Genomic DNA, 25,363 nt, shown 5'->3' with positions numbered 1-25,363 from the left:
TTGGACACCCCTGATATAACCAAGCAAAGAAACAATACATTAAAGTTACTGTGGAAACAATTGCACTCTCATTTGTGAACTTAATGAGTCGGTCTCCCGTGGCTCAAGGGGCTTATTTGTAGCAAGATATGCAGGTTATTTTAGGCCAGGGGTGTCCAAAGGGTCTCCTCGGACCACAGAGTATTTTCCCAAAGATCTTGGAGATCATCAAGATGTTTTTTGGCAAAAGTGAGATTAGCCTTAATGTTCTTTTTGTTCAGCAGTGGTTTTGGTCTTGGAACTCTGCCATGCAGGCTGTTTTTGCCCAGTGTCTTTCTTATGGTGGAGTCATGAACTCTGACCTTAACTGAGACTAGTGAGGCCTGCAGTTTTTTGGATGTTGTGGGGTCTTTTGTGACCTCTTGGATAAGTTGTTGCTGCGCTCTTGGGGCCATTTTGGTTGGCCAATCACTCCTGGGAAGGTTCACCACCGTTGTATGTTTTCGCCATTTGTGAATAATGGCTCTTACTGTGGTATGCTGGAGTCCCAAAGCTTTAGAAATGGTTTTATAACCTTTTCCAGACTGATAGATCTCAATTAATCTCAGTTAAATTATGTTTTAACAAGGGGGCGATCACTTTTTCACACAGGGCCATGTAGGTTTAGGGATTTTAATTTGTTTGATGACTTGAATCATTTAAGTGTGACAAACATGCAAATAAAGAATAAATCAGGAAGGGGGCAAACACTTTTCCACACCACTGTTTTTTTTAAGCCTTTTTACGATATAAAAAATACACATCCTTAGCTTTTCAGTATGCAGGCCTCAGTGGAAAATGTTTGGACACCCATATTTTAGACCAGCAGGACAAGAGTTGTATATTTTGACATACATTATTGCATCCATTATTTTAAACATTGTACACCAGTATACAGTATGTATTCTATATTTTAACTGTCAAGCACTGTGACTCCTGCTCTGTAAAAGGTGACATATAAATACATTTGACTTTTTTTTTGGTAAAAATATTGAATATAATATTAAAATCCATCCATCCATTTTCTATGCCGCTTATCCTCACTAGGGTTGCAGGGGTATGCTGGGGCCTATCCCAGCTGACCTTGGGCGAGAGGCAGGGTACACCCTGGACTGGTTGCCAGTCAATCTCAGGGCACATGTAATAATAATAATAATAATAATAATAATAACAATAATAATAATAATAATGACCAATGCTGTTGATGAGAGAAGCTGAACTGGTCATGACCACAGATGGAATTAAAACATCTGAAAACAAGTGTACACATCCTCTACTGAGCCTTATTGCCCTCTCGGAACTTACATACCGCAACAAACCAAGGGATGACCTACTTCTTTTACCAAAAATAAAAAATAAATCTATGTAATTACAGCAGATATGGACAGACCATATTTAAAATCAAGACTAATGGGGGCAAAATGGGAGTTATTAGAGAAATACTGACTGCTGTTTGAGATCGGCATCAATGTAACAATATTCTACAACACTGCAAAGGAGTGTCAAAGGTTTAAGATGTGATTAACTTATTCTTATAGATAAATCCCTGATTTTAGAGTAGGAAAGGATGCCATTTTGCATTTTTTTACACTTTTACACTAAATTTTAAAAAAATATTAATTATACAATGTATATTTTTATTATCCGTTATATCTAATTATCCCACAGCACAGAGGCAAACATGCAAACCACGTGACTTACCAATGAAACTCCGAGGTTTAAAGCATCTTTTCCAGAGTTGAATTCTTGCGTTTTCAGAAGAAGTGGCTGCCAAACCCTCCGTGGGAAAGCCATGTCTCCTTTTTCAGGGCTTATTCCCGCTTCATGATGATGCAAACCTCCAGAGAAACGGGACACGAGTGCGTGTTGAATCCACAGTTTGGCGGTGAAAAGTGACTTCCAGACTTGCCAGTGCACTAATCACCTTATGATGGACATATTGAAACAGGCCACGCCTGCAGTGCACGAGATGTCATGTTGTCTTCCTTTTCCAGTGCTCCTTCTGGAGTATCATCACAGTTGAGCAGCAGGTGTGTTTTCCCACGCGACGTACGTGGCGAGGATGCACCTCTGTCTGTCTTTCAGCAGCTGCCCTTGAGCAACAGCGCGAGAGGGAGGGGAGGATGCTGCTGCTGGGGGGCCACAGAGGATTAGTGCATGTACAGTATGTGGCCTGTGGCTCAACTCGGACTCGACGGACAAAGACGTTCGAGACGCGGTCAAGTCCGCTCAACTTGGCTCAAACGTGGCATCGCTTTGTGGGAACTTGAGTGAGACTTCAGATGATATTAAGACGCCAGAGGAATAGTTCCCAGTGACGTCATAAAAAATATCACGGTTGTACTTAAGTGAACCCTAAAAGCACAGTGATTACCAAAACTGTCAGCATTAAGGGGGGAGACAATCGATCCAAATATCGATGATACAATACAAAGGGGGCATCAGTATCGGATCGATACCAGCAATATTTTTCAGTTCTATTTTCATAAATATCTGTTTTTTCTTGTTTAGTTGCGCACATTGTCACATATTGCTGTATTTATTTGCTGTATTGATATGTTGTTTACACAGACAGAAATTGAATGAGCGCCAACAGCAGTTTAGTTATTTTTGCCATCTTGACTTTATTTCGTACGACAGAGTATTAGGGACACATTGAGGAAAAAATAAGAATCTGAGATTTCGAGAATAAAATAAAAAGTAAATTTATGAGGAAAAAAAGTCACAATGTTACAAGAACAAAGTTGGAAGTTGGACTTTACTCTCAAAATTATTATTATTTGTAGTAGTATTATTGTAATATTACAACTTTTTTATTGTAAATTTACAACTTTATTCTCAAAATCTCAGATTCCATCTTAATTTTGCTTATCTACTGTATGCAACAAGATAGAATAAGGGAATAATTGAGTTATTTTGTCGCTATTGTTGTGCTGTTTTACAATGAGACTTGCTGTGGCAAAGGGAAAAGTCGAGCATGAAGGGAAAAATGTTTTATATTGTTGTATTTATACACTATACTGTATTGTTAAATTACTCACAAATACAACTTTTAATAAAAATATTTTTTGTCCTGATTATAACAATGATCAAGAACTTAAAGGAAAAATCCCCAAATAATTCAATGAGCTTGAAAATTTTCAAGTAAAAAGGATCGGTATCGGCATTACTGCACCTGTCTGTATCTGGCATTGACACCAAAATTTGCAGTATCGCTCATCCCGGTCAGCAATGCATGATGCAGACTTGATGCGCTCTCTAGTGGCAGTATTGAAAACTGCAGCAAAAAGTGATCGTCAAGTATCACACAATTACCATACTATTCATTAAAACAAATATTATGATTTTATTTCAAATTTGACGTTCAAGGTAAACATGTTGTGCTTATGTTGTGCTTATCAGTGAGCTATATTTTGTACAACGTACTGCATACGTTGTAGTAAAGGAGTCAAATGTTTGATTAAGTCATTTTGACGTCAACGGTCACGCAATAGCGTGGTAGTGGACCGGACACATTACCCATAGTTCTTAGCTGCACGTGTTTTCTTTTTTTGTGTCCCGGATGTAGCATCACATGAATTGACTGTCAACATGCAAGATGGCCACGCATCACAGGCAAAATGCAGCTGGGCGGAGAAAAGTGCAGGTAAATTGTAATAGTTGCTTTGTTACTTAGCACTTGGCAGCGGCGACACTGCGGTTGTCAGTTGAAATGGGTGCTTTGCGGACAGTGGACGGACACGAGTGAGAAACGTTACTGTTCGGACTCCAGCCGGCTAATTGAGCTAGCTTAGCTTAGTACTCAGCAATTTGTGCTAACGTCGGCGCGAAAACGGTAAATGCTTTCTTTCGCTCACATGCCTTTATCAGGCGGGTGTCGAGTGTGCGCGTGAATACACACGAGCCTTTGTCAACTATCCGCTGCGATGGGTGCGCGGTTTTGCATGGCTTTAACAGTTTAGCGTCATTGCTAATGGGCTCGGTCTAATTGCTGGGAGAACGGACGTAGGCTGGGCTGATGTCCATGAAGTCGGTCAGTATACTAGCATAGTTGCATCAAGTCAAAGTGTGGTACAGATCATAAATTGAAAAATCATTATTTGCCATTTTATACGTCGTTCAAATAACCGACATTTTTCTGTGCTAAGTGTAGGCGGGTGATGTGAAGGCTGCTGTATATAATAAGGTGGTGTTGGAAAATCAGAGGTGTCCAAGCTAACAGCCTGATCTCAATGGTCACCTCCCTCCTTGCTTCAGGTGTCTTACGTCATTAGAGATGAGGTGGAGAAGTACAACAGAAATGGGGTGAATGCTCTCCAGTTGGACCCTGCATTGAACCGCCTCTTCACTGCTGGAAGGGACTCTATCATCCGGATATGGAGTGTCTACCAGCATAAAGTAGGATTGTAAAGGATGCTCTGATCTTGTGAAAGCTGACATCATTCATGCCGTAACTTGTCCCCTGTATTGTTGCAGCAAGACCCATATATCGCTTCAATGGAGCATCATACGGACTGGGTCAATGACATAGTTCTTTGCTGCAATGGGAAAACTCGTAAGTTTGAACGTTTTCACTTCAACACGGCCAGATTGGTCTAATTTTCTTTTGTTGTTTTTCTGCAGTAATATCTGCTTCCTCGGATACGACAGTGAAAGTATGGAATGCACACAAAGGGTTCTGCATGTCGACGTTACGAACACACAAAGACTATGTGAAAGCTTTAGCCTACGCTAAGGACAAGGAGCTGGTCGCTTCAGCGGGTCTTGACCGTCAGATATTTCTCTGGGACGTGAACACACTGACGGCACTCACTGCTTCCAACAACACTGTCACCAGTAAGTCACGCTTTTACCGTTGGATTTAATTTTTCATCTTTGCCTCTACGTGGCATGACTAAATACATTCCTTGTGCAACAGCGTCGTCACTCAGTGGTAACAAGGATTCAATCTACAGCCTGGCTATGAACCAGATGGGCACAGTGATCGTGTCTGGATCGACAGAAAAGGTGAGGCGTTGCGTCATTGACACCCTGTGTGGTTGAATGCACCATGCAAAAGTGATTTACAGGTATAGAATGTGCAGTGTTTTTCTCAAAATAGTTTACCCCCTCATACCACTTGTAATGTCTGACCTGTGAAGTCAAATGCTCTGTTAAGTCTGACGGCTTTTCTGCTAAATAATCAAATAGTAATCATATAATAAATAATAATAAATGAAAACGAACTTGGCCACCTCAAACACATCCACCCGACCCAGTTTTCCCATCTGGGGGAAAAAAGTACCCATCAAGATGCAGAGCTTTCGTCCCAATGGTCAACACTCACTGAGACGTATGGTTTACAATATAAATACAAACGGAACAGCACAAAATTGTGTGTGTTCACAGAAAGTCATTGCAAAAGAAATGCTGCTCTTTAATACAGTTGAAAAGCCAGCGTTTCAAGAAATGCTGAAAATGTTACAGTAAGAATTGCGTGTGAGGAAATACATGTCACAAATGGCAAGTCCACAACTTTACAACAGTGAAAGATGACATGTCAAAGGAAATAGTGCATTATTATATATTATAACATTAGTGGTTTATTTGGTCTTCAAAAATGGCGACGACAATATCATTTAGCATTAATTTGTGGGACAATAAACATTTCAAAACGCACCTGCAGTGTTTTGTGACACAGTTGAATAAAAGTTTGTTTGTCCAATCATATTTTTTCATTGTACCTTTCTTAAGGTAATGTTAAAGTCGGGTGTCTCGTGACACCACTGTAAATACAGATGGACTCACGCGGTGTGTTAGCAACGTGACAAGACACGGGCCGCAAAACGGTGGCATACATTTTTGCAGTTTATGAAAAACCTGGCTTAGCGAGGTTCCACTCTATGTGGAATAGTGCTTTAAGTTCATGTTGTAACATTTGGGGAGGGGCATAATTCATGAAGTAATTGTTCAGATATGAAGGGACTGCAAAGGGTATACAAATTTTCACTGCTTGTTTTGAAAATGCTTTTTGTTGTTGGCTAACTTTTCAGCACATATTGAGTGCACAGGTAAGCCAGCATCGTTGGCAGAGAAGACAAAGGAATCTGTCGGTGCGGGGGGGGTCATTCATGGGTAGCTTATCGCATAGGGAAAAGGCTCCCCCTCCTTTTCACGCTCATCCTAGTACCAGTCAGAACTCAGCCAGGATGTATTTACGGCCTTAAAGTCAGATATTTTTGAACTCTTTTCAAAAATGTGCATTTTTCCCGCTTGGGTGTTTAAAAAAAAAATTTAAAAAAATTGAGCACTGGGAAGGGAGCCACAACAAGGAGGCTGACGAGGTTTCGTAAGGAGGCTGACAAGGTTTCGTGGCTATTCGGGGAAACGTTTTAGGTTATTCCTTACTTCCCTCATTTTTGTCCAGGTGCTGAGAGTGTGGGATCCACGAACGTGCGCAAAGCTGATGAAGCTAAAAGGCCACACGGACAACGTCAAGTCGCTGCTTTTGAATCGCGACGGTACTCAAGTGAGTTCAGATGTTCATGTTCATCGGCTGGTACTGTAGAGAATTGTCATTTTTTTATTACCATAATGTGCCGTCCTTCCCCCTGCCAGTGTCTGTCAGGCAGTTCAGATGGAACGATCCGCCTGTGGTCCCTCGGTCAGCAGAGGTGCATTGCCACATACCGCGTGCACGACGAAGGCGTTTGGGCCCTGCAGGTCAACGAGGCTTTCACACACGTCTATTCTGGCGGGCGAGACAAAAAGATTTATTGCACAGACCTGCGCAACCCAGACATCCGAGTCCTCATCTGTGAGGAGAAGGCCCCGGTGTTGAAAGTAAGACGCCCATACACTCAAACTTCAAATACATTCTGTGCATCATGTCATTTGGTTTAAATAAACACATTATTGTTTTTGGTTTTATGGTCTTTTGAACATCTTGCTGATTTTTTTTTTTTTTTTTTTTTAAGTAAAAAAAATGTCTGTATGCCTGCTTTCATTGTACTCTGTGTCTCTGCCTTGCGCAGATGGAACTGGACAGATCTGCTGACCCACCTCCTGCTATTTGGGTCTCCACCACCAAGTCATCTGTTAATAAATGGGTAGGCATGCGTGATATCACACCTATGAGATCACTGGCTGATGTGAGCATAATGACACGAGAACACAGTGTAAAGGATGTGATAAACTGCCTTTTGTGACAATGTATTCAGTAACCTCATACGCAGGGAGTGCCCTCTTGGTTTGATTGTTTCTATTTGTTTCTGTCCAGTCTCTAAAGGGAATGCACAACTTCAGATCGTCAGGGGAGTACGACAACGACTGCAGCACCCCTTTAACGCCACTGTGTACACAGCCAGAACAAGTTATTAAAGGTAAACATTTATGTGAAACTAGATATTTTCTAAAGCTCTCTTTCTCCATTTGTGGCTGAAAATTCCGCATGGCCTTTGCAGGCGGTGCCAGTATTATACAGTGCCACATTTTGAACGACAAGAGACACATACTCACCAAAGATACCAACAACAACGTGGCTTTCTGGGATGTCCTGAAGGTAACCGATGGTAGAAAATAGTGATAAATCCATGCAGTAATGTGTTAAAAATCCATCCTTTTGTGATCTTCAGGCTTGCAAGGGTGAAGACCTTGGCAAAGTGGAGTTTGACGAAGAGATTAAAAAGCGGTTCAAGATGGTTTACGTGCCAAACTGGTTCTCGGTTGATTTGAAAACTGGGGTGAGTCCTCAACAGTGAGAAAGCATTTCATTTGTGTTAGCATTAACATTTAGTATAAGAACCAAGGTTGTGCATGGAAAGTAATATTGATTGATGAGAAAGTGACTTTTCAATTGCTTGTGTACACACATGCTTGGGTTTGCGGAGTTCCTGCCCAACCCTTCAAGTGACACCCATGCCTTGGAAGCTCCTTGGGTGGGGAATCTACCATTTGTCTTTTTTCTCAAACAAATTATGGGAAGTCACTACCATGTCTAAACCAAAAGCAAAGAGGAGCTTCAGTGTTGGTGAATGCACAGACTGTCACATAAAACTACATCAGACCTCCAGACCATGGTTGGAGGGAGCTTTGTCTGCTGCTCCCAAGATGAAGTCTGCTAATCAACTTATTCTCTTGCAGTGTAGAAATAAGAGTGCACAGACTCTTGTCTTTTTGTTGGTGAAACGTTGATTGCAACATGTGATATGCGCCAAGCTGCTCGGCAAAGTGAGCAGTGGCTCATTTGCGTAAGACAGGAACTGCCCCCCCCCAGTTGAAAACTGCACTTTTGTTGGAATTTTGTCAATCATCCACAATCCTTAAGTGAGACATGAACATGTCTCTCTTTTTTTGTGCGTTCTAAAGATCTAAAAACAGCTGAAAAGACGCACCTAAGAATGCACGTAATGGGGAAGCACCTATTCGGTTTATAAAGCCTTCTGAAAAAACCTCCCAAAAGCGGCAACAACGCCCCATTTACATGTAATGTGACGTGCATATTAACCAAGCTACAGCGACATTGTCGTTGTTGCTATGCAGAAGAACTACTGTACGTTACTGGCACATTGACACGTCGCCACGCCACACCCCGGCTAGCGAATACTTTCACCACACACTCACCCGCAGCGTGTCAGCGCCGTGCTCACAGTGCCTCAGGCCACTACCAAAAGGTAGCGCTACTGCTACCGCTGCTGTGTTTTTGACTTTGGAAAAGTTAACCCTAGGTGTGCAAAGTACACAAAACGTACGGCAAAATACTGTAAGTATTACATGATATCATGAATATACCTGTTACTACATGGTCACAGTATGTATATAAAACCAGAAAACCTTGTTGGAAGTTTTTGGAGGTGTTTTAATAGCGGCTTTTCTAGTTCAGCCTCTGTTTTTATATCTTTACAACGCACAGAAAAGAGACTTGAGCTCATGTCTTACATAAGGATTGCGGTTGATGGGCAACATTTTTTTAAAAAGTGCAGTTTTCCTTTAAGGTGCTGTAATTCTTCATCCGAAGCATGTCCCAGACAGCTAGACACTTACAATCTATGCAAAATGTGTATGTCTCTTTTAACACCATACAGTCATCACACTTTTTTTTTTTTTTTTTTTCCCCCCAAGAGTCATATATTGAATCAGGATGAGAACTGAAGGCTTTGTATGAGTGGGAAAAAAAGTGTTGTCTCTCTGTGATGCGCTGCTCAATAGATGCTCACCATCACGCTGGACGAGAGCGACTGCTTCGCTGCATGGGTGTCTGCAAAGGATGCGGGTTTTTCAAGCTCCGATGGATCTGACCCCAAATGTAGGATACCTGACCAAAAGCCATTTGAGCTGCAGTAAAAGTAGCTGATATTTATGAAAAATACATTTTTGTCTCTGCAGTAAACCTGGGCGGACTGCTGCTTCAGGCTCTGCTGGAGTTCTGGCCCAGAACTCGCATTAATCCCATGGATGAGGAAGAGAACGAAGTGAATCATGGTGAGGCGCTGGGGAAATTTGTTTCAAGTCATTAATTATGACTTTGTCATTGTGAATGTGTTAAATTAATTGTCATAAGTTTATCTGACTTTACATCATGCAAACTTTGATCTCTCATAAATTGTGCCGGAGAGGCTCCTGGGTATAATTTTGCTGCTGTCATGAACGTTCTTGTGAAGAAGAAATTAATTGTGTAAATATTTAAGATGAATACCTACCCACAGTGAATGGAGAGCCGGAAAACCGTGTCCAGAAAGGAAACGGATACTTCCAGGTGCCGCCACACACGCCGGTTATCTTTGGGGAAGCAGGTGGCAGAACTCTTTTCAGGTATGTTGTTTTTGAGGTTTGACAATTGTCTGACTTACAGTAAATATAATAAAGGGCCCAAAGATATACAGCGTGTGTAATCCTGTACACACCCAGATGTAGTGTAATAGAACCTGTACATATAGTACATACCGTATAAAAGTGGAATAGTTTGAGTGCATTTCATTGATGTCCTGTGTGGTTATGCGGCAGGTTGCTATGTCGAGACTCAGGGGGAGAGACGGAGTCTATGTTGCTGAATGAGACTGTTCCTCAGTGGGTCATTGATATAACTGTAGATGTGAGTATGGTGCTCATTTTCACCTGCTGAATAAGGTCATAAACATTGAAATGTAACTTCACAGAGCATATGTGTACATACAGTAGTGTGAAAAAGTGTCTGCCCCCTTGCCGATTTCTTATTTTTGTCACACTGAAATGTTTCAGATCATCAAACAAATTTAAATATGAGTCAATGACAACACAACTGAACACAAAATGCAGTTTTTAAATGAAACTTTATATAATTAAGGGAGAAAAACAATCCAAACCTACAAAACCCTGTGTGAAAAAGCGATTACCACCTAAACCTAAAAACTGGTTGGGCCACCCTTAGCAGCAACAACTGCAATCAAGCGTTGCAATGAGTCTCTTACAGCGCTGTGGAGGAATTTTGCAGAATTGTTGTCATTCAGCCACATTACAGGCTTTTCCAGCATGAAACGCCTTTTGAAGGTCATACCACAGCATCTCAATAGGATGCAGGTCAGGACTTTGACTAGGCCACTCCAAAGTCTTTATTCTGTTTTTCTTTGGCCATTCAGAGGTGGACTCGCTGGTGTGTTTTGGATCATTGTCCTGCTGCAGAACCCAAGTTGGTTTTCAGAACGGATGTCCGGACATTCTCCTTCAGGATTTTTGGTTCATGGTTCCGTTTATCACAGCAAGTCTTCCAGGTCCCGAATCAGCAAAACAGCCCCAGACCATCACACTACCATCACCATATTTTACTGTTGCTATGATGTTCTTTTTCTGAAATATAGTGTTACTTTTACACCAGATGTAATGGGACACACACCTTACAAAAAGTTCAAATTTTGTCTCCTCAGACCAGAGTATTTTCCTAAAGGTCTTGGGGATCATCAAGATGTTTTCTGGCAAAATTGAGACGAGCCTTAATGTTCTTTTTGGTCAGCAGTGGTTTTGGTCTTGGAACTCTAGGCCATGAAGGCCGTTTTTGCCCAGTGTCTTTCTTATGGTGGAGTCATGAACACTGACCTTAACTGAGGGAGGAGAGGCCTGCAGTTCTTTGGATGTTGTGTTTTTTTTTTTTTTGTGACCTCTTGGATGAGTCGTTGCTGCACTCTTGGGTTCATTTTGGTCGGCCGGGCACTCCTGGGAAGGTTTGCTGTTCCATGTTTCGGCTATTTCTGGATAATGGCTCTCACTGTGGTTCGCTGGAGTCCCAAAGCTTTAGAAATGACTTGATAACCTTTTACAGAATGATAGATCTCAATTAATCTGTTGGTTTTTTTGGGGGGGGGGGGCATCACTTTTTCACATAGGGCCATGTAGGTTTAGATTTTTTTCTCCCTTAATAATCAAAAGTTTCATTTAAAAACTGCATTCTGCGTTGAGTTGTGTTGTCATTGAGTAATATTTAAATTTATTTGATGATCTGAAACATTTTAAGTGTGACAAACAGGAGAAACTGTGTGACAAAACACACACGACTGTACTCTGTGACCAATTAGGTCACCCTTCACCTTTCAGCAACCATTTTTATTCCCGCATATGTTAAGGGACGATACTTTGTATTAAGTAAACTTGGCCGTACTTTAGAGTAGTATGTGTGCAGCTTGGATAGCTACATGGTAATTGGGTCTTCCCTCGAGTCAAGCAGGCTGGTCGCGTCATGATCTGGGACTGCATGAGTGCTGCCTGCAATTTGTAGATGCGGGTCAATGCTAAAGCGTGAATTCCAACAGGTCCTGTGACATTCTGAAGCAAAGTACGATGTTTTCCAACGTCATAATGACCGTAAAAACCCTCTTCTAAGATGACACCTGTGGTCTCCAGCCTGGAACCCAATTGAGCACCTGTGGAGGTGTCCTCATGGAAGAGGATTCCAGTAACACAACGGTTCTGGTGAATTCCATCCCAGGGAGTGCTAGACAATGGCACTCACACTAAATATAGACACCTTGTGCACAGCTTGGACAGGTGTATGCAGTCATGTTGCCAGCTATTTAGACAATAATGGCTGTGTGCTGAGTTATTTTGAGAAAAGATCTATATTGGTACAGAAGCTGCACACTGACTACTTAATCCTGTAGCATTGTTCCTTGAGAACATAATACAATGGTTGCTGAGTTTTGTCAGATACTGTACATGTATTTGGTTGCCAAAGATTGTCTCTCAACATAATGACATGATTAGTATTAGTAAATAACACGGTAGAGCAATCGAAATATATTGATGTATTTTTACCATAGTTTGTGGCAAAATATATCTGTCATCATCTTTAAAGGGTTTGGTTTGCATTTTTTGACATGAAGTTGTATGACTTCCCCAGCAAGCAGCAGTGTAGTCCATCAACAGGGACTTACCCCCACTTGGTCCCCTAAGCCCAGCTCTGGTGGGATTTCGGTGACGGAAGAACATGGTTCCAGGTATTCGCTGGGGTTAGACAAGTAAGGAGCCTGACTTCTCAAAACAATATGCGTTCAAAAGAGTCATACATTTGCATCACAAAAATGCCTCCTCAAAAAAAAAAAAAACAGACCACAGCTCGCTCGGTGATATATTTGTCTCCCGCCGTATCCCTGCGCACTGTTGCCTGTCCTTTCTTGTGTGTGTGATGAAGACGCTCACATCTTCTTCCCCTGTGGAACACACACGTAAAACAAGAGACATTTTTGTGATGCAAATGTATTACTCTTTTGAGCGCCTCTTGTTTTAAGAAGCCAAACTCTTGTAACCCCAACGATGACGACTACTACGTTATTCATCACAGAAATCCGACCTGAGCTGGACTTAGGGGACCAAGTGGGGGGTAAGTCGCTATTGATGTACTACACTGCTGATGGGGATGTCATGCAAATTCATGTCAAAAAACCCGAACTATCCCTTTAAGTGTGTGTGAAGTTATAGCGTTTTACTTACGTATGTTATCACCTTCTCTTTCGTTTGGCCAGAAAAATATGCCCAAGTTCAACAAAATCCCATTCTACCTCCAGCCTCATTCATCCTCTGGTGCAAAAACGCTGAAGAAGTGAGTTTTACCCCCCCTCCGGTTTACCTGGGTTGCATAGAACGGTCAACTGCCACAGCTTTTTTTTTATGCTACACAGGGACCGTCTTTCAGCTAGTGACATGCTCCAGGTGAGGAAGGTGATGGAGCACGTGTACGAGAAGATCATCAACCTGGACAACGAGTCTCAGACCACAAGTTCCTCTGCCAATGATAAGCCTGGGGAGCAGGAAAAGGAGGAGGACATGGCCATGCTAGCTGAGGAGAAGATAGAACTCATGTGTCAAGACCAGGTACAGTGTACCCCTCCTCTACATCCTCACTTGTGCTTCATGCTAAGAACCGTATCGTCCTCTCATCTCACCACTAGGTTCTGGATCCCAACATGGACCTGCGAACAGTTAAACATTTTATCTGGAAGAGCGGCGGGGATTTGACGCTTCACTATAGGCAGAAGTCAACGTGAAAGTTCGATTTTTGGAAAGCAAGAACTCTTCATTTGCCAATCGCCTCTCTTCTGACATGTAGTACCCTGAACTCCATTCACGGTCAATGGTTGTAGTGTCAACGAGAATCCAGTAAGATTTTTCCAGGGTTGCGTCATAGGGAGCATTTCCCAGGGCGGAGCAGCCAACAGACAAAATGGATCACCCACCCCCCAACTGTTTGAAGAATTAACTCCAATTTATTCTGCAGGACTAAAATGTTTTCTTTTTTTTTTTTTTTTTTTACATCTTTGACTGCTATGTTTGTTTCTTATGAAGTGCTGTACATGTTTGTGTGAGTGCGTGTGCAGAATGTTCTAGTACATTCCAGACCTGCTCTTGTTCTACAAACACTGCACCGTGTCAACAGTATCTCCAGTTAAGGACGACACCCGCTCTCTGGGAGGCATCGCCCATCCTCACTTGAACATACCCTCAACTTCTTACGACAAACCTGAACGCCATCACTTCACTCATCTTTGTCTTCTAGCTGTGCTGTTATCAAGTCGACTGAATGTTCTGTTTTCTTGTAAATATATGTACAACAATTTGGATTTAAGTGACTTTTTGGGGTGGGGGGGAGGAGTGCGCGCGCACGCGTTTTGTTGTACAGTTAATACCAAACGGTTATTTTTCCAATTCCTTACAACACATTCATGGCGCTAACTTGACATGGATGACACAAATGGCATTTGTTGTATTCACTACAACCTTGAAATTGCAGTTTAGTCTTAAGAATGTGTGTAGTTGTTTAAATCATCTAAGCAATTTGAAATGATAAAAATCTATAAAGCTCGCTTTATGCTTGGGTCATTATTAGCAATGGTCCAAGTGAGGGCTGTTCCTAATGTATATTTCATTTAAATAGCTTAATAAAACATGAATAGTAATATATAATTATTCACCAAAGCAAACTGGTATGTTTGTTTGTTTCTGTCTTGGTGTGTCACCAAGCAGGCCATATTTTTATTCTATAAGTGATGGTGTTCATGTAGTGGGAACAAGCCAAGTGAGCTCCAGTTGGCCGAAACAGGGCACCCCAATTAGTCATGAAACTGTAATTTCCACTGTTGTAATAATTTGTGAAATATGTATATTTTAGGCTTCCAAAGAAATAAATTGGAATGGTTTAACAATGACACATTTATGGAAATTATTAGGGGTGTCACAAGATCTCGCGAGATTAAAACGTGAAGATTTCTCCTGTCGTGAGCCACACGAGGCCTGGTGCAAGAATAAATACATCAATCACACACTAAATGAACATCCATCCATCCATCCATCCATCTTCTATGCTGCTTTTCCTCATTAGGGTTGCGGGGGTATGCTGGAGCCTATCTCAGCTGACTTCGGGTGAGAGACGGCGTACACCCTGGACTGATCGCCAGCCAATTGCAGGGCACATATAGACAAACAACCATTCACACTCACATTCATACCTATGGACAATTTAGAGTCTCCAATTAACCTAACATGGATGTTTGTGGAATGTGGGAGGAAACCGGAGTACCCAGAGAAAACCCACGCACGCACAGGGAGAACATGAAAACTCCACGCAGAAATGCCCAACATGAACTGGATCATTTTTCTGGTTGAATATATTGCCATGTGCACGCAATGCGTGTCTGTTTTCCTAGTCTCTCGCCTCCAAACGGGCATGAAGAGGGTTCTCTCTGTGCATGGATTTCAGCATCTTAACGCGTTTGTTCCACAGAACAACAGCCTGAATGGAGTGAACCCTTTTTGTCAGTCGTACAGTCTCTGTCTCAGTGGGTGGAGGCGGGGCCGCCAACATACACACAGAGTACAGAACAGTATAACGTAGAAATTATATTAGTAGATTGCAATATGTTTTTTTTTTTATTTTTATTGTACTTTTCTTAAAAGTAATGTTAAAATCCCGTCGCATTCTCGTAGTATCGTCTTGTCTCGTGACACCCCCACAAATTATGCTAGGATATGCCTTGAATTGAAAGTGTTCTCCATTTTAAGTTTGAAACAACAAACAAGTTTTAGTGTTCCAGTTGTTTTACTATCAAAATTCTCACCCCATTTGACAGTTAGCCCATTAGAGTCATTCCTCATTAAAAAAAACAACATACAATTCATTGAATGAATATCTGCAAAAATACTCCCTTTTACTAAAAGCAGCTATTTAGAATGATAAATACTCCCCCTTAAAAATACAATTACTAAACAGCACCATGACTATCTAATGTAATTACACATGAAAAAGTGTCAGTTCCAGTATATGGGACAATTGTTGTCTAATGTTGCATAGATGACAAAATTGCAGTAGAATGGGGTAATACGCTGTTGCATCAAAGAGATAAAGCCCGACTAACAGTTCAATCAAGTGATAGTAGACAGTAGATCCCCACGCCTAGCAGTGAATGGCAAAAATCCGCAAGTAATTGATCTCTGTTTTCGGAAAAACATTTCCAATACAAGTGACTGTTATTAGTTTAGATTCGGCTCCAGACAAAAAGCTAACAAGCTAAACAAACAATCCAGGTGTAAGCATCACACACTTATGAGACGCATTTAAAGTATAAAATGTGTAGGTAATCACCACTAATGGATGAATTGGAGTCACGTTGTAGCCAGTCAAGAGCACACAGCTATGGTGTGTTCAAGGACCGACGAACGAAGTGTGACATTTCAACACCAGATGGAAAAAAAACAGTGAAGCATAAAGACAAACGTGTGACAATTGTGGGCTTTCTAACGCGCTGTACATTTGACCTGTATTAGCATATATTTTTTATATTTTTACAGATTTTTTATTATTATATGTTTTATTATTACACACGCCGGGAAATAAATGCTTATTTTTGGAGAGGAAAAAAAAAACGTTTTAAAATTATTTTTTTCCACCAAAAATTTGCAGCGGCATGAATGCAGAATGGCGAATGTGCGGGGATCCACTGTGATGCTTTGTGCTGTTGTGCAGCATCACCAGGGGTGTCCAAACCTTTTCCAGCGAGGGCCACATACTGAAAAATGAAAGTATGCAAGGGCCACTTTGATATTTTGTCAAGCAACACATATACGTAGTTATGCAAAAAAAAGTTATATACATTTATTATTATTATTATTATATATATACGGTACATAAATATAAAAAACTGCATCTCAGCTTTATGATATAGGTGAAAAAGACTATTATTAGTATCAACTTTGTTCTATTTCCCCCCCCATTTTTACTGTTTCTAAATTTATTTTATTTTATTTTTTTTTTTAAGTACCGGTACTTCAACTTGCTTCTAAAATAATCTTTGTAAATCTTCTTCTCGTAATGTTATGACTTTATTCCCATAACATTATAGCGTATTGCCCAACCTAATTTTCCAAAAATTGCAAGTATATTTCTTGTTTTTCATATTATGACTTTAAAAAAAAAACAAACAAAAAAAACAATTTTTCTTTAATATTTCAACTCCGTGCTACTAAAATGACATAATCTTTCTGCATAGTATCACACGTTTATTCTTGGAAAATTGTGGCATTTCTTGAAATTATAATACAACTTTTTTTTCCTCATGAAAATTAAAGCTTTTTTTTCCATTTCTGCTGGGGTTTTTTTTTACTTTCTTCTTGTAAATTTTCTTCTGTAATTATTACTTTATTCCCATAATATTTAGACTTTATTCTTGTAATGTAATTTTCCAAAAATTCCAATTTTGTTGTTTTGTTTGTCTCTCAAAATATATAAGATTTAAAAAAAAAAGTTTTTCTTTTAATATTTAAACTTTATGCTACTAAAATGATGTTATTTTTCCTCATCAAATTACACTATTCTCGTAAAATTACGACTTTTTCCTATAAGATCGGAACTTTATTGTCTTAATATTTTGACTTCATTTTTGTAAAATTACTGCAGATTTTTCCATTTTTGCTGTTTTTTTTTTGTTTTTTTTTTAAGGCTTTCTTGTTAAATGTGATTGTTAGAATGTGCCGTGGGCCACACTATGGACACCCCCTGACTTATACAATTGGGGTCTCACAATCAGGTTTCATGACTTGCATCCTCTTGCATTAGGTGACAATACATCGAAGCGGGCCTTATAGCTTATAAATTAAAATAACTTCATCGCCTCACATTAAAAGGAAAACATTTTTTTTTTTATGTTGCCCATCATCCACAATCCTTATGTGACACATGAACACTTTCTTTCCCTTTCCTGTGCGTTCTAAAGAGAGAAAACGAGTTGGCATGAGGGAACTAAAAATGGGCGTCATGAGAACCACCTATTTCGGCGATAAAGCCCTAAAAAAAACAGCAACAATGTTTCATTTCCATAACTGACCTGTATATTAACCAAGCTACAGTGATATCTTTATTGTACAAGCTGCTGATGGTGTGCTGAGCGCTACACTACCTGCTGCAGGTGCTGCTGTTTTGTTTATGAGTTTTGAAAAGGTAACCCTACGTTATACAGTATATCATCCCAGACTGAAGAGTGGATACTACTGGCTCTCAACTTCGCTACGAAGACTCGACAAGATGCTCGTTTGCTGTCAGCGTGTTTCACCCGAGGACTACAAGTATGTTGCATTTACCAACTCAATGAGAGCGGACTTGGAAGTGACTGTTTTCATTATACTGTTATCCGTGACACATTTAGCAAGAGCGCTACGGGGGGGTAAGGAGGCGTCTTACCTGAACCTGTAGCTCATCCTCCATATAGTCAGGCTTAAAAGATATTTTCTGGTTCCTCATTTGTCCAAAAGTAGTGGCGGCGGCTCTTGTGAAGTCTGCCATGATTAGTAAAAGCAAAGACACGCTCCTTCTATGCTGCTGTCGCTGACAGAAGTAGCGTTAGCGCCTCTTGGCTATGTGAAATCAATGCGCCTAGGAAAGATGTTTAAAATGATCAAAATAAAGCAAAATACTGCAAGGATTACATGTTATCATGAATGCACCTGTTAAAGGGTCACTGACATGGTATTTCAACTTTGCTTAAATATGTTCTATATTGTTTGTAATATGTTTCACATTGTTTTTTGTTTTTTTTTAAAGCGAACATTAAATTAGTAAAAATGCCATTCTTGTATGTGCCGGCGACAATGTTGTTCGGCAGTTGTCAGAAAAGCATCGTTTCCCAAGTGACGTCGGCGTAGGGACAGCTCTCATCTTAAGCAGGGTAAACAAACACTAGAGTTAGCTCGTCGACGTCGTTCGGTATATTTTTCATCAAATACTTGCCATGCGAAAACCTTGTGTTGCCCGCTGGCTTTTCAGTGTCCCGAGTGATACCGTAAGTTTGGTTTCTTTTCCAAAAGACAAAGGTCTGAACGAAGCAAGTACGATAACCACCCGCTGTGGCCGACGAAGGCGCATTGTTGGAAGCGGACACATGCTGTGAGCAGCCCCGGGTGGAGCTGGGGATGTCAGGAGAACCACAGTATAGCGCGGAGTGAGCCACCCGCCGTGGCCGAGGACGGTGCATTGTAAGCGGACACATGCTGTGAGCAGCCCCAGGTGGAGCTATGGATGTCAGGAGAACAAAGCAAGTACTAATTTCGTTGTATGTGATATGGGCCACGGCCTCGCGTTCATTTCACTGAAGACTGCTATGAAGAAACACCTTTACAAGAAGCATTTGGCTTGAAAGGACGGTATAAAGGCATTTTGGATGGTATTCCCATGCTACACAGGACAAAAGGAGGGGAAAGGCGTTAAAGTTGCCACAGAACACAGTAAGTCGTGTCTTATTTGCATATATATTATCATATAGTACAGTAAACACTACGCCACCATACGTGTTATAAAACGTACTTTCACAGCGATATGTTGAGCTGCACCTTCGCCGACATCACTTGGGAAACGCTCCTTGTCTAAGAAGTTGAGACCCAAAATGTCCGCTTAAAAAAAAAACAACAAAACAACGTACAACATAATTACAAACAATACAGAACATATTTAAGCAATAAGCACAGTTGAAAAATCATGTCAGTGACCCTTTCATGCATGATCACAGCATGTATATAAAACAATAAAATGTTGTTAGGGTTTGGTTTTTGGGGAGGGTTTTAGAAGGCTTTATCGTCGAAATAGGTGGGTCCCATGACCTCCATTGTTAGCTCCCTCATGCTAACTCGTTTTCTCTCTTTGGAACGCACAGAAAAGGAAAAGAAATATCTGTTCATGTTTCACATGAGGATTGTGGATGATGGGCAAAATACATTTTTAAAAAGTGCAGTTTTCCTTTAAAAAAAGAACAGACAGTACCCTTCGACTTGAAGCTGGTTAAAATTTTCTTCTTCATTCTGTCCATGTGGCCTGATGCAGTCTTATTCGGACTCTTGCGGTTCGTCCTCATTGTCCTCATGCTCACAGTGATGAGCAGGACTCTCATCTTTGGGCTGAGCATCCTCAATTCCCTGAGAGGGCGAATCATCGACCTGCGGCTCACCTGGTAGCCAGGGTGGAAGATCATCAGTAGCATGTGAACACGGAGGAGGTTGTTGATTGGAGGGCTCCAGTGGGTCTAAAAAGGGACAGGGTGCACCTAGAGGTGGACTGGGGCTAGAACTCGACTCGCAGAGAGAGTCTTGTAAGTGCGTAGAATGGAGGTGACCTGAATCGGATCGCTGACTCATCGTGGAGGTGAGATCCATGGATGCCGAGGGGCTCAGCTCTTGTGGGTCAGTCTGTTTGGGAGGATGCAGTTCACTTCCATCAAGCTCCTCTGCAGAACAGGAAGTCAAACACAGTCTTGTAAATAATGACAATGCATCCAACCTGACATCCTCCAACAAAATTTGCATGCATTGTCTAAGAAAATAAAAACCATGTTTTTTTTTTGTGGGTCTCCGTTTGACGTTCCTCATCTGGTTTCCCTTCAAATTTTCCAAATAGCTCCAGAGATACCCTTGGATTACTAACTTGAACTCAGTCACAACTCAATATTTTTAAACGTGTTCCAACACGTTCCACTCGAGACGCACTGCGACCTAACTTACCGATGCCAGAGATCTCGTTGTCTCGCTCGTCATTTATTGCGAGGGAGGTGTCGTTCATGTCGATCGACGACACGGATGCGTCCAGCCTGTCCAACGGATCGACGGGATCTGGGCTTGTCACGAGTACTTCAGAGTCAGACAAGCCTGTAAAGATAACAGTAGACATGTGCAGTTCAGTCTTTGTACATTAAAATGCTAAAGTCAATCCAATGCAGGTCAATACACAGTGGATCCCCGCTATTCACCTACAGACGCCTCTCTGGTTTTCATGTTGTTTTGACCTCTAAATGCAGTCTGAATAAGCAACACCCTGTCTTACCCAACCTGAAACTGAGCATTGGCATTCAGTGCTATTTACTGATTGAATACGCAGTGCAACAGAACCCACCTGGTGACACATCACTCGTGCATCCTCCCATCCAGTCGTGAATATCTGCTAATAAAAGTTTAGATGGTGCTTTCTGGTCTTTTAATGCCAAACCCAAATGTTTTCAGTCTACAGCAAAAATAAAAAACTTGGCCTCGCTTTCCCAATATGCAACATCTTAGCTTTATGTTATAGGTCAGGGGTGTCCAAAGTGCGGCCCGGGGACATATCCGGCCCATGGCTGTTTTTTTTTTATTGGACCGTGGCACATTGTAAGAATGTAATTCAACAAAAATAAATAAATAAATAAACAAAAAAAAATCAAAAATTTAAAAATCAGCAGAAATTTTACGACAACAACATCAGAATATTACGACAAAAAATAACGTCGTAACATAATGTCGAAATATTATATTTTGAGTTGTTGAAATAAATATATTTTAAAGTTGTCATATTACAAATAAAAGTTATTAGGTTGCGGAAAAATTATAATCATGAGAATAAAGTCAAAATATTATGGAAATAGAGTCAGAATATTACAAAAAAAATTATCAATATTTAAGAAGGAAGTTTAAATATCAGGATTTTATTTCTAAAAAAACAACAGAGCAAAAAGAGCAAAGTTGATACTAATAATAGGCTTTTTCACCTATGATGATGCAGTTTTTAAAATATATACTGTATAATTCGTTAGCATATCTACTCTACTCATATCTACTACTAAGAAAAAAGTTGAAATAGTTGGAAAATTAAAAACAAAAAAAAAGCAGAAATGGGGGAAAAAAAACTACTTAAAGTTTATGAAAAAAAAGTCAAAGTAAGAGTAAAGAGTTGTACTTTAAGAAGAAAAATGTTGCAATTTTATGAGAATTCATTTGTAATAAACAAAACAAAACAATGTCATTTTAGTAGGGTTGAGTGGAAATATTAAAGAAAAATAGTATATTATGAATACTGATAACATTTTTTTAAGTCTTACTATAATAACAAACAAAACAAATTAAGTTGTAATTTTTGGAAAATTAGATTGGGGAAAAAAGTTATGAGTATAAGGTAAAAATATTGTGGGAGTACAGTCATAACTATGAGAAGAAAATGTATAAGAAGAAATAGTTGGAAAATAAAAAAAACAGCTTTAAGTTTAAAAAAAAAAATCAAAATATTAACAGAAAAAAGTAATATTCTAACAAGAAAAAAATGTTGCAAATTTATGAGAATACACTTAATATAAATATAAATAATGTCATTTTAGAAGGATAGAGTTGAACTATTAAAGAACAAATATGATTTATTATTAAAAATAATATTCTTACGTGGGAATATTAACTAAGAAAATAAAGTTGTCACTTTTGGAAAATTAAGTCGGGGAATAAAGTCAGAAGATTGTTTGAGAAGAAACCTAAAAGATTTTGAAAATCTAAAAAAAAAAAAAAAAAAAAAAAAAAAAAAAAAAAAAAAGCAAAAATGGGGAAGAGAGAGCAAAGAGAGAAATTCATACAAATAATAGGCTTTTTCATCTATAATCACAACGCTGATATGAAAAAATATGTCTAACTTCTTATCATAGCTAGTGGCCCTTGCTGGAAAACGTTTGAACACCCATGGTAAACCCCCCTACTTTACAGGGTGAGATGATGACAGAAGTCAAATGTCTTGATTCAACTCACCAGGATCTGTGACACTGTGGATAGGTGGAGGCGGAGAAGCATCCTGCAGGGTGACCTGCCCTAAGTCTAACACATCCTCACTTTGGTTTGAAGGTGCCACCAACGGTGCCTGAAATCGGGGTAGCATTTAAGGAATCAGCTTGAGTGGAATAGACAATTGTTTATATTACGGCTTTATGAGTATTACGCAGGACTAAATTTAACATCTCATGTCAGTGAATGCAGGCTCAATCAAATTGTCAACAGAGGGCAGGATGCTGGTTGGTGGATCTACAGTTACAAATGCCCCAGGTACCTCGGTGAATCCATGGTTAGTCAGCTCTGGAGGTGGTCTTTCCTCAGGAGGAGGAGGAGGGACGACGGCGGGCGTTGGCATGGACATATCAGGAGGTGCGGGGATTCGGTGCAGGTAGCCATACCCAATGCCGCAACCTAAACTAAATGTGAGAATGGGTCACGGCAACAAAGATAGTTCTAATGTAGTCCTTATCAAGAAGAAAAAACTAACGTCGCCGACATGGAGACATAATGAATAAAACTTTATAACCTGAAAAACAGCAGGTTAAACCCATACCTGCCCTCGCCTCCCCAAGCTCCATTTGGGGTGACTGTCACCTCTCTGCAGGCGTCCATTTGTGTGTTGTACACCATCAGTTTCAGTTGCTTCCCTTCATGGGTTTCAATCAGCGAGAAGAAGTCTTCTGACTGGAAATCGGCAAGTTTGAGTCAACACATCATAATACTCCTGCGATGCTCACCTGCTTATGATCAATTAGCATCTTGCGTGATGACGATGTGCAAAAATTCTTACATCTTGCAGCACCTGATCCGCTCCAACAATGTAGTCAGTATGGGGATGGAGGCCTGCAAGGGCAGCGGGTGAGCTGGCTTCCACATCCTGACGGGAATAAACTCAATATTAACAAAAACAAACAGAAGCTGAAACTGTAATGGCGCCGCAGCATGTTCTCATCCTCACCAGAACGTGCCAGACATTCTCATTGGCTCCTTGGTAGCTGCAGAAGCGAACACTCGCACCCAGCAAGCCTTGTCCTCCCCACATATTGCTGGGCACCACCTCCAGCTCCCGAACCTTCATGCTCTTGGTGCTGTACACCTCCATGCACACCGCTTTCTCCATGTTGGCTTTCAAGAGCTCCTTCAGCTGATCATTTTCCTCATTCTGGTACACAACAATGACAATCTCATTCCCTACGGCCACGGTCTCATATTATGTCATAATGCTGTCAGTAAACTTACAAGTCGTTTGTGGTCCAGCGACAGAATGAAGTCAAAGAAGGGTTGCAGTCCACATTTTTCTGCAGGCGAATTTGGTTGCACCTGTCAAAATCCAAAGAAAAAGCTTTTTCTCGACATAAAATGTGTTCAATCGTGCACTCAGTGGACGCTTCTTTACGTTGAATCGGCAGTTAACAATACAGTAAGCCCTCGTTTATCGCGGTTAATTGGTTCCTTATTTATAAATGGAATAGTTTCACAGTTACAGCCTAGAAAACCTGTTTACACCCTTCTAAATACGATTTTTGACAACATTAGAGCAACACCCCATAGTCACATTTACACTCCCATTACCCAATATAGTAGACAAAATAAGACATAAATAACCCTCTTGCTCATGTGTGTTAATATAAATGTGTTCCCTCAGAGACCTGAGTGAGGGAAGTGACGTCGGGGGTTCGGAGTTGAGTTTCAGCTTTGCATGTGTAACAGCCCCAACAAAAGCCTGTGTTTTTATCAGGAATTACTGTGCCTGTTGCAAGATCATTCACACCTGTAATAAGTGTCTCACCGTACATTACGGTAACATTACTAACACCTCGTGACCAGTTCAGAACACTACATAATTTACACTGTCTTTGAATGCCTTATATTTGTATTTCAGTTCGTTTAGCCATTTTTATGCCTGATAATGCTTAATTTAAACAAAAACATACGTAATATTTGCTAAAATAGTCGTATTTTAGAGTAGAATGATAGAGTGAAACCGCAAAATACGAAGTGGGAAGTGGCTAGGGACAACTGTATATGTATTGCTATACTGCAGTTCTAGTTTGCACTGGTACTTTCGCGAAGATAAACAAGCATAAACATCCATAAACATCTATTGCATCTACCCGCATCAAACTAACGTTATGTTTCCGTAGCTACAAAATGAACAGCCTCTAAAATGACGGTATAATAAAATACGACCACTTCAGAAGCGCCACATCGACATGTTCGACCGGTGTGTCTGGACAAACTGCTTAGCTGTTAGCGCAGATAAGCCGTCGTTCTGTTGCCAAATCCGAACACTGAATAACTCCACATAAATCAAGTCTTACACCATGGACATGATATCCATACGTTCCGCCTTCGGAAACATCCGAACTCTGCGTTAAACCCATCTCAGGAAGGGGCTCCTTAACATAAATATGAACAGAAAATAATAAACCCAGCGATGATTACATCTGACAGCCCGCCGCCATCTTGTCTGCAGACAAGAATAATCGAGCGGTACTGCTATCGATCAACCGTGCATTGTCCGGCGTTTAAATACTGTACATAGTACTAAAAAATAAATCCAGTAATACAAAATTATTTTAAAATATTTTTGGTGTTAAAATTATATTATTGTATTATTTTGTTAATCATTCATGGCTTTATATAATTGTTTATATCTGTCTTTTTTTGTAAACTAATAGGATTTAGTGGCCTTTGACTGAAGGCAATGTACATTAAACTGAATTTAATGTACGAAATCCAATGTGGTTTGCACCTGTAGCTAGAGGGGATATAAAAGCTATAAAAAATAATAAAGCTATTATTAGGATGCAAT

At 40.4% G+C, this 25,363-nt stretch overlaps 3 protein-coding genes across 4 annotated transcripts in view; 1 reads left to right on the top strand and 2 right to left on the bottom strand.

Annotated features, from left to right (window-relative positions):
- The window catches only part of LOC129172048 (sodium channel protein type 4 subunit alpha-like), a 67,758-nt gene extending 65,670 nt beyond the window's left edge, over positions 1-2,088 (bottom strand). The window contains exon 1 of the mRNA XM_054761388.1: positions 1,720-2,088. The gene's annotated coding sequence lies outside the window, so the exon portion shown is untranslated. The remainder of the gene's footprint in view (positions 1-1,719) is intronic.
- A 1,519-nt stretch (positions 2,089-3,607) lies between these two features.
- LOC129177139 (WD repeat-containing protein 48) lies at positions 3,608-14,696 on the top strand. The gene is made up of 18 exons (XM_054767936.1): positions 3,608-3,664; positions 4,276-4,416; positions 4,495-4,573; positions 4,642-4,854; positions 4,937-5,025; positions 6,425-6,526; positions 6,616-6,840; positions 7,032-7,106; positions 7,277-7,379; positions 7,461-7,558; positions 7,632-7,739; positions 9,205-9,301; positions 9,382-9,477; positions 9,702-9,807; positions 10,000-10,087; positions 12,984-13,060; positions 13,140-13,332; positions 13,410-14,696. The coding sequence occupies exons 1-18, from the start codon at positions 3,617-3,619 to the stop codon at positions 13,503-13,505; spliced, it is 2,034 nt and encodes a 677-aa protein (XP_054623911.1). The 5' UTR covers positions 3,608-3,616; the 3' UTR covers positions 13,506-14,696.
- Positions 9,562-25,017, bottom strand: LOC129177140 (Golgi reassembly-stacking protein 1-like). Of its 2 annotated transcripts, XR_008569580.1 has the most exons (10): positions 24,870-25,017; positions 23,788-23,868; positions 23,507-23,710; positions 23,339-23,425; positions 23,102-23,232; positions 22,823-22,964; positions 22,528-22,636; positions 20,494-20,637; positions 12,952-20,219; positions 9,562-10,113 (listed from the first exon to the last, which is right to left on the bottom strand). XR_008569580.1 is itself a non-coding variant. In XM_054767937.1 (9 exons), exons 1-9 carry the CDS (start codon positions 24,930-24,932, stop codon positions 19,822-19,824), a joined length of 1,359 nt encoding a protein of 452 aa, XP_054623912.1. In that variant the 5' UTR covers positions 24,933-25,017; the 3' UTR covers positions 12,559-19,821. The 2 variants fall into 2 exon arrangements, 1 of the variants encoding a protein (XP_054623912.1); XM_054767937.1 differs by lacking the exon at positions 9,562-10,113 and having other exon boundaries at positions 12,559-20,219.
- Positions 25,018-25,363: the final 346 nt, after the last annotated feature.

Source organism: Dunckerocampus dactyliophorus, chromosome 2 (genome assembly GCF_027744805.1).
Source record: "Dunckerocampus dactyliophorus isolate RoL2022-P2 chromosome 2, RoL_Ddac_1.1, whole genome shotgun sequence".
In the NCBI taxonomy this organism is placed as follows: domain Eukaryota; kingdom Metazoa; phylum Chordata; class Actinopteri; order Syngnathiformes; family Syngnathidae; genus Dunckerocampus; species Dunckerocampus dactyliophorus.
The sequence above is the reverse complement of the archived record's forward strand: the minus strand, read 5'-3'. Positions and strand labels throughout refer to the sequence as shown.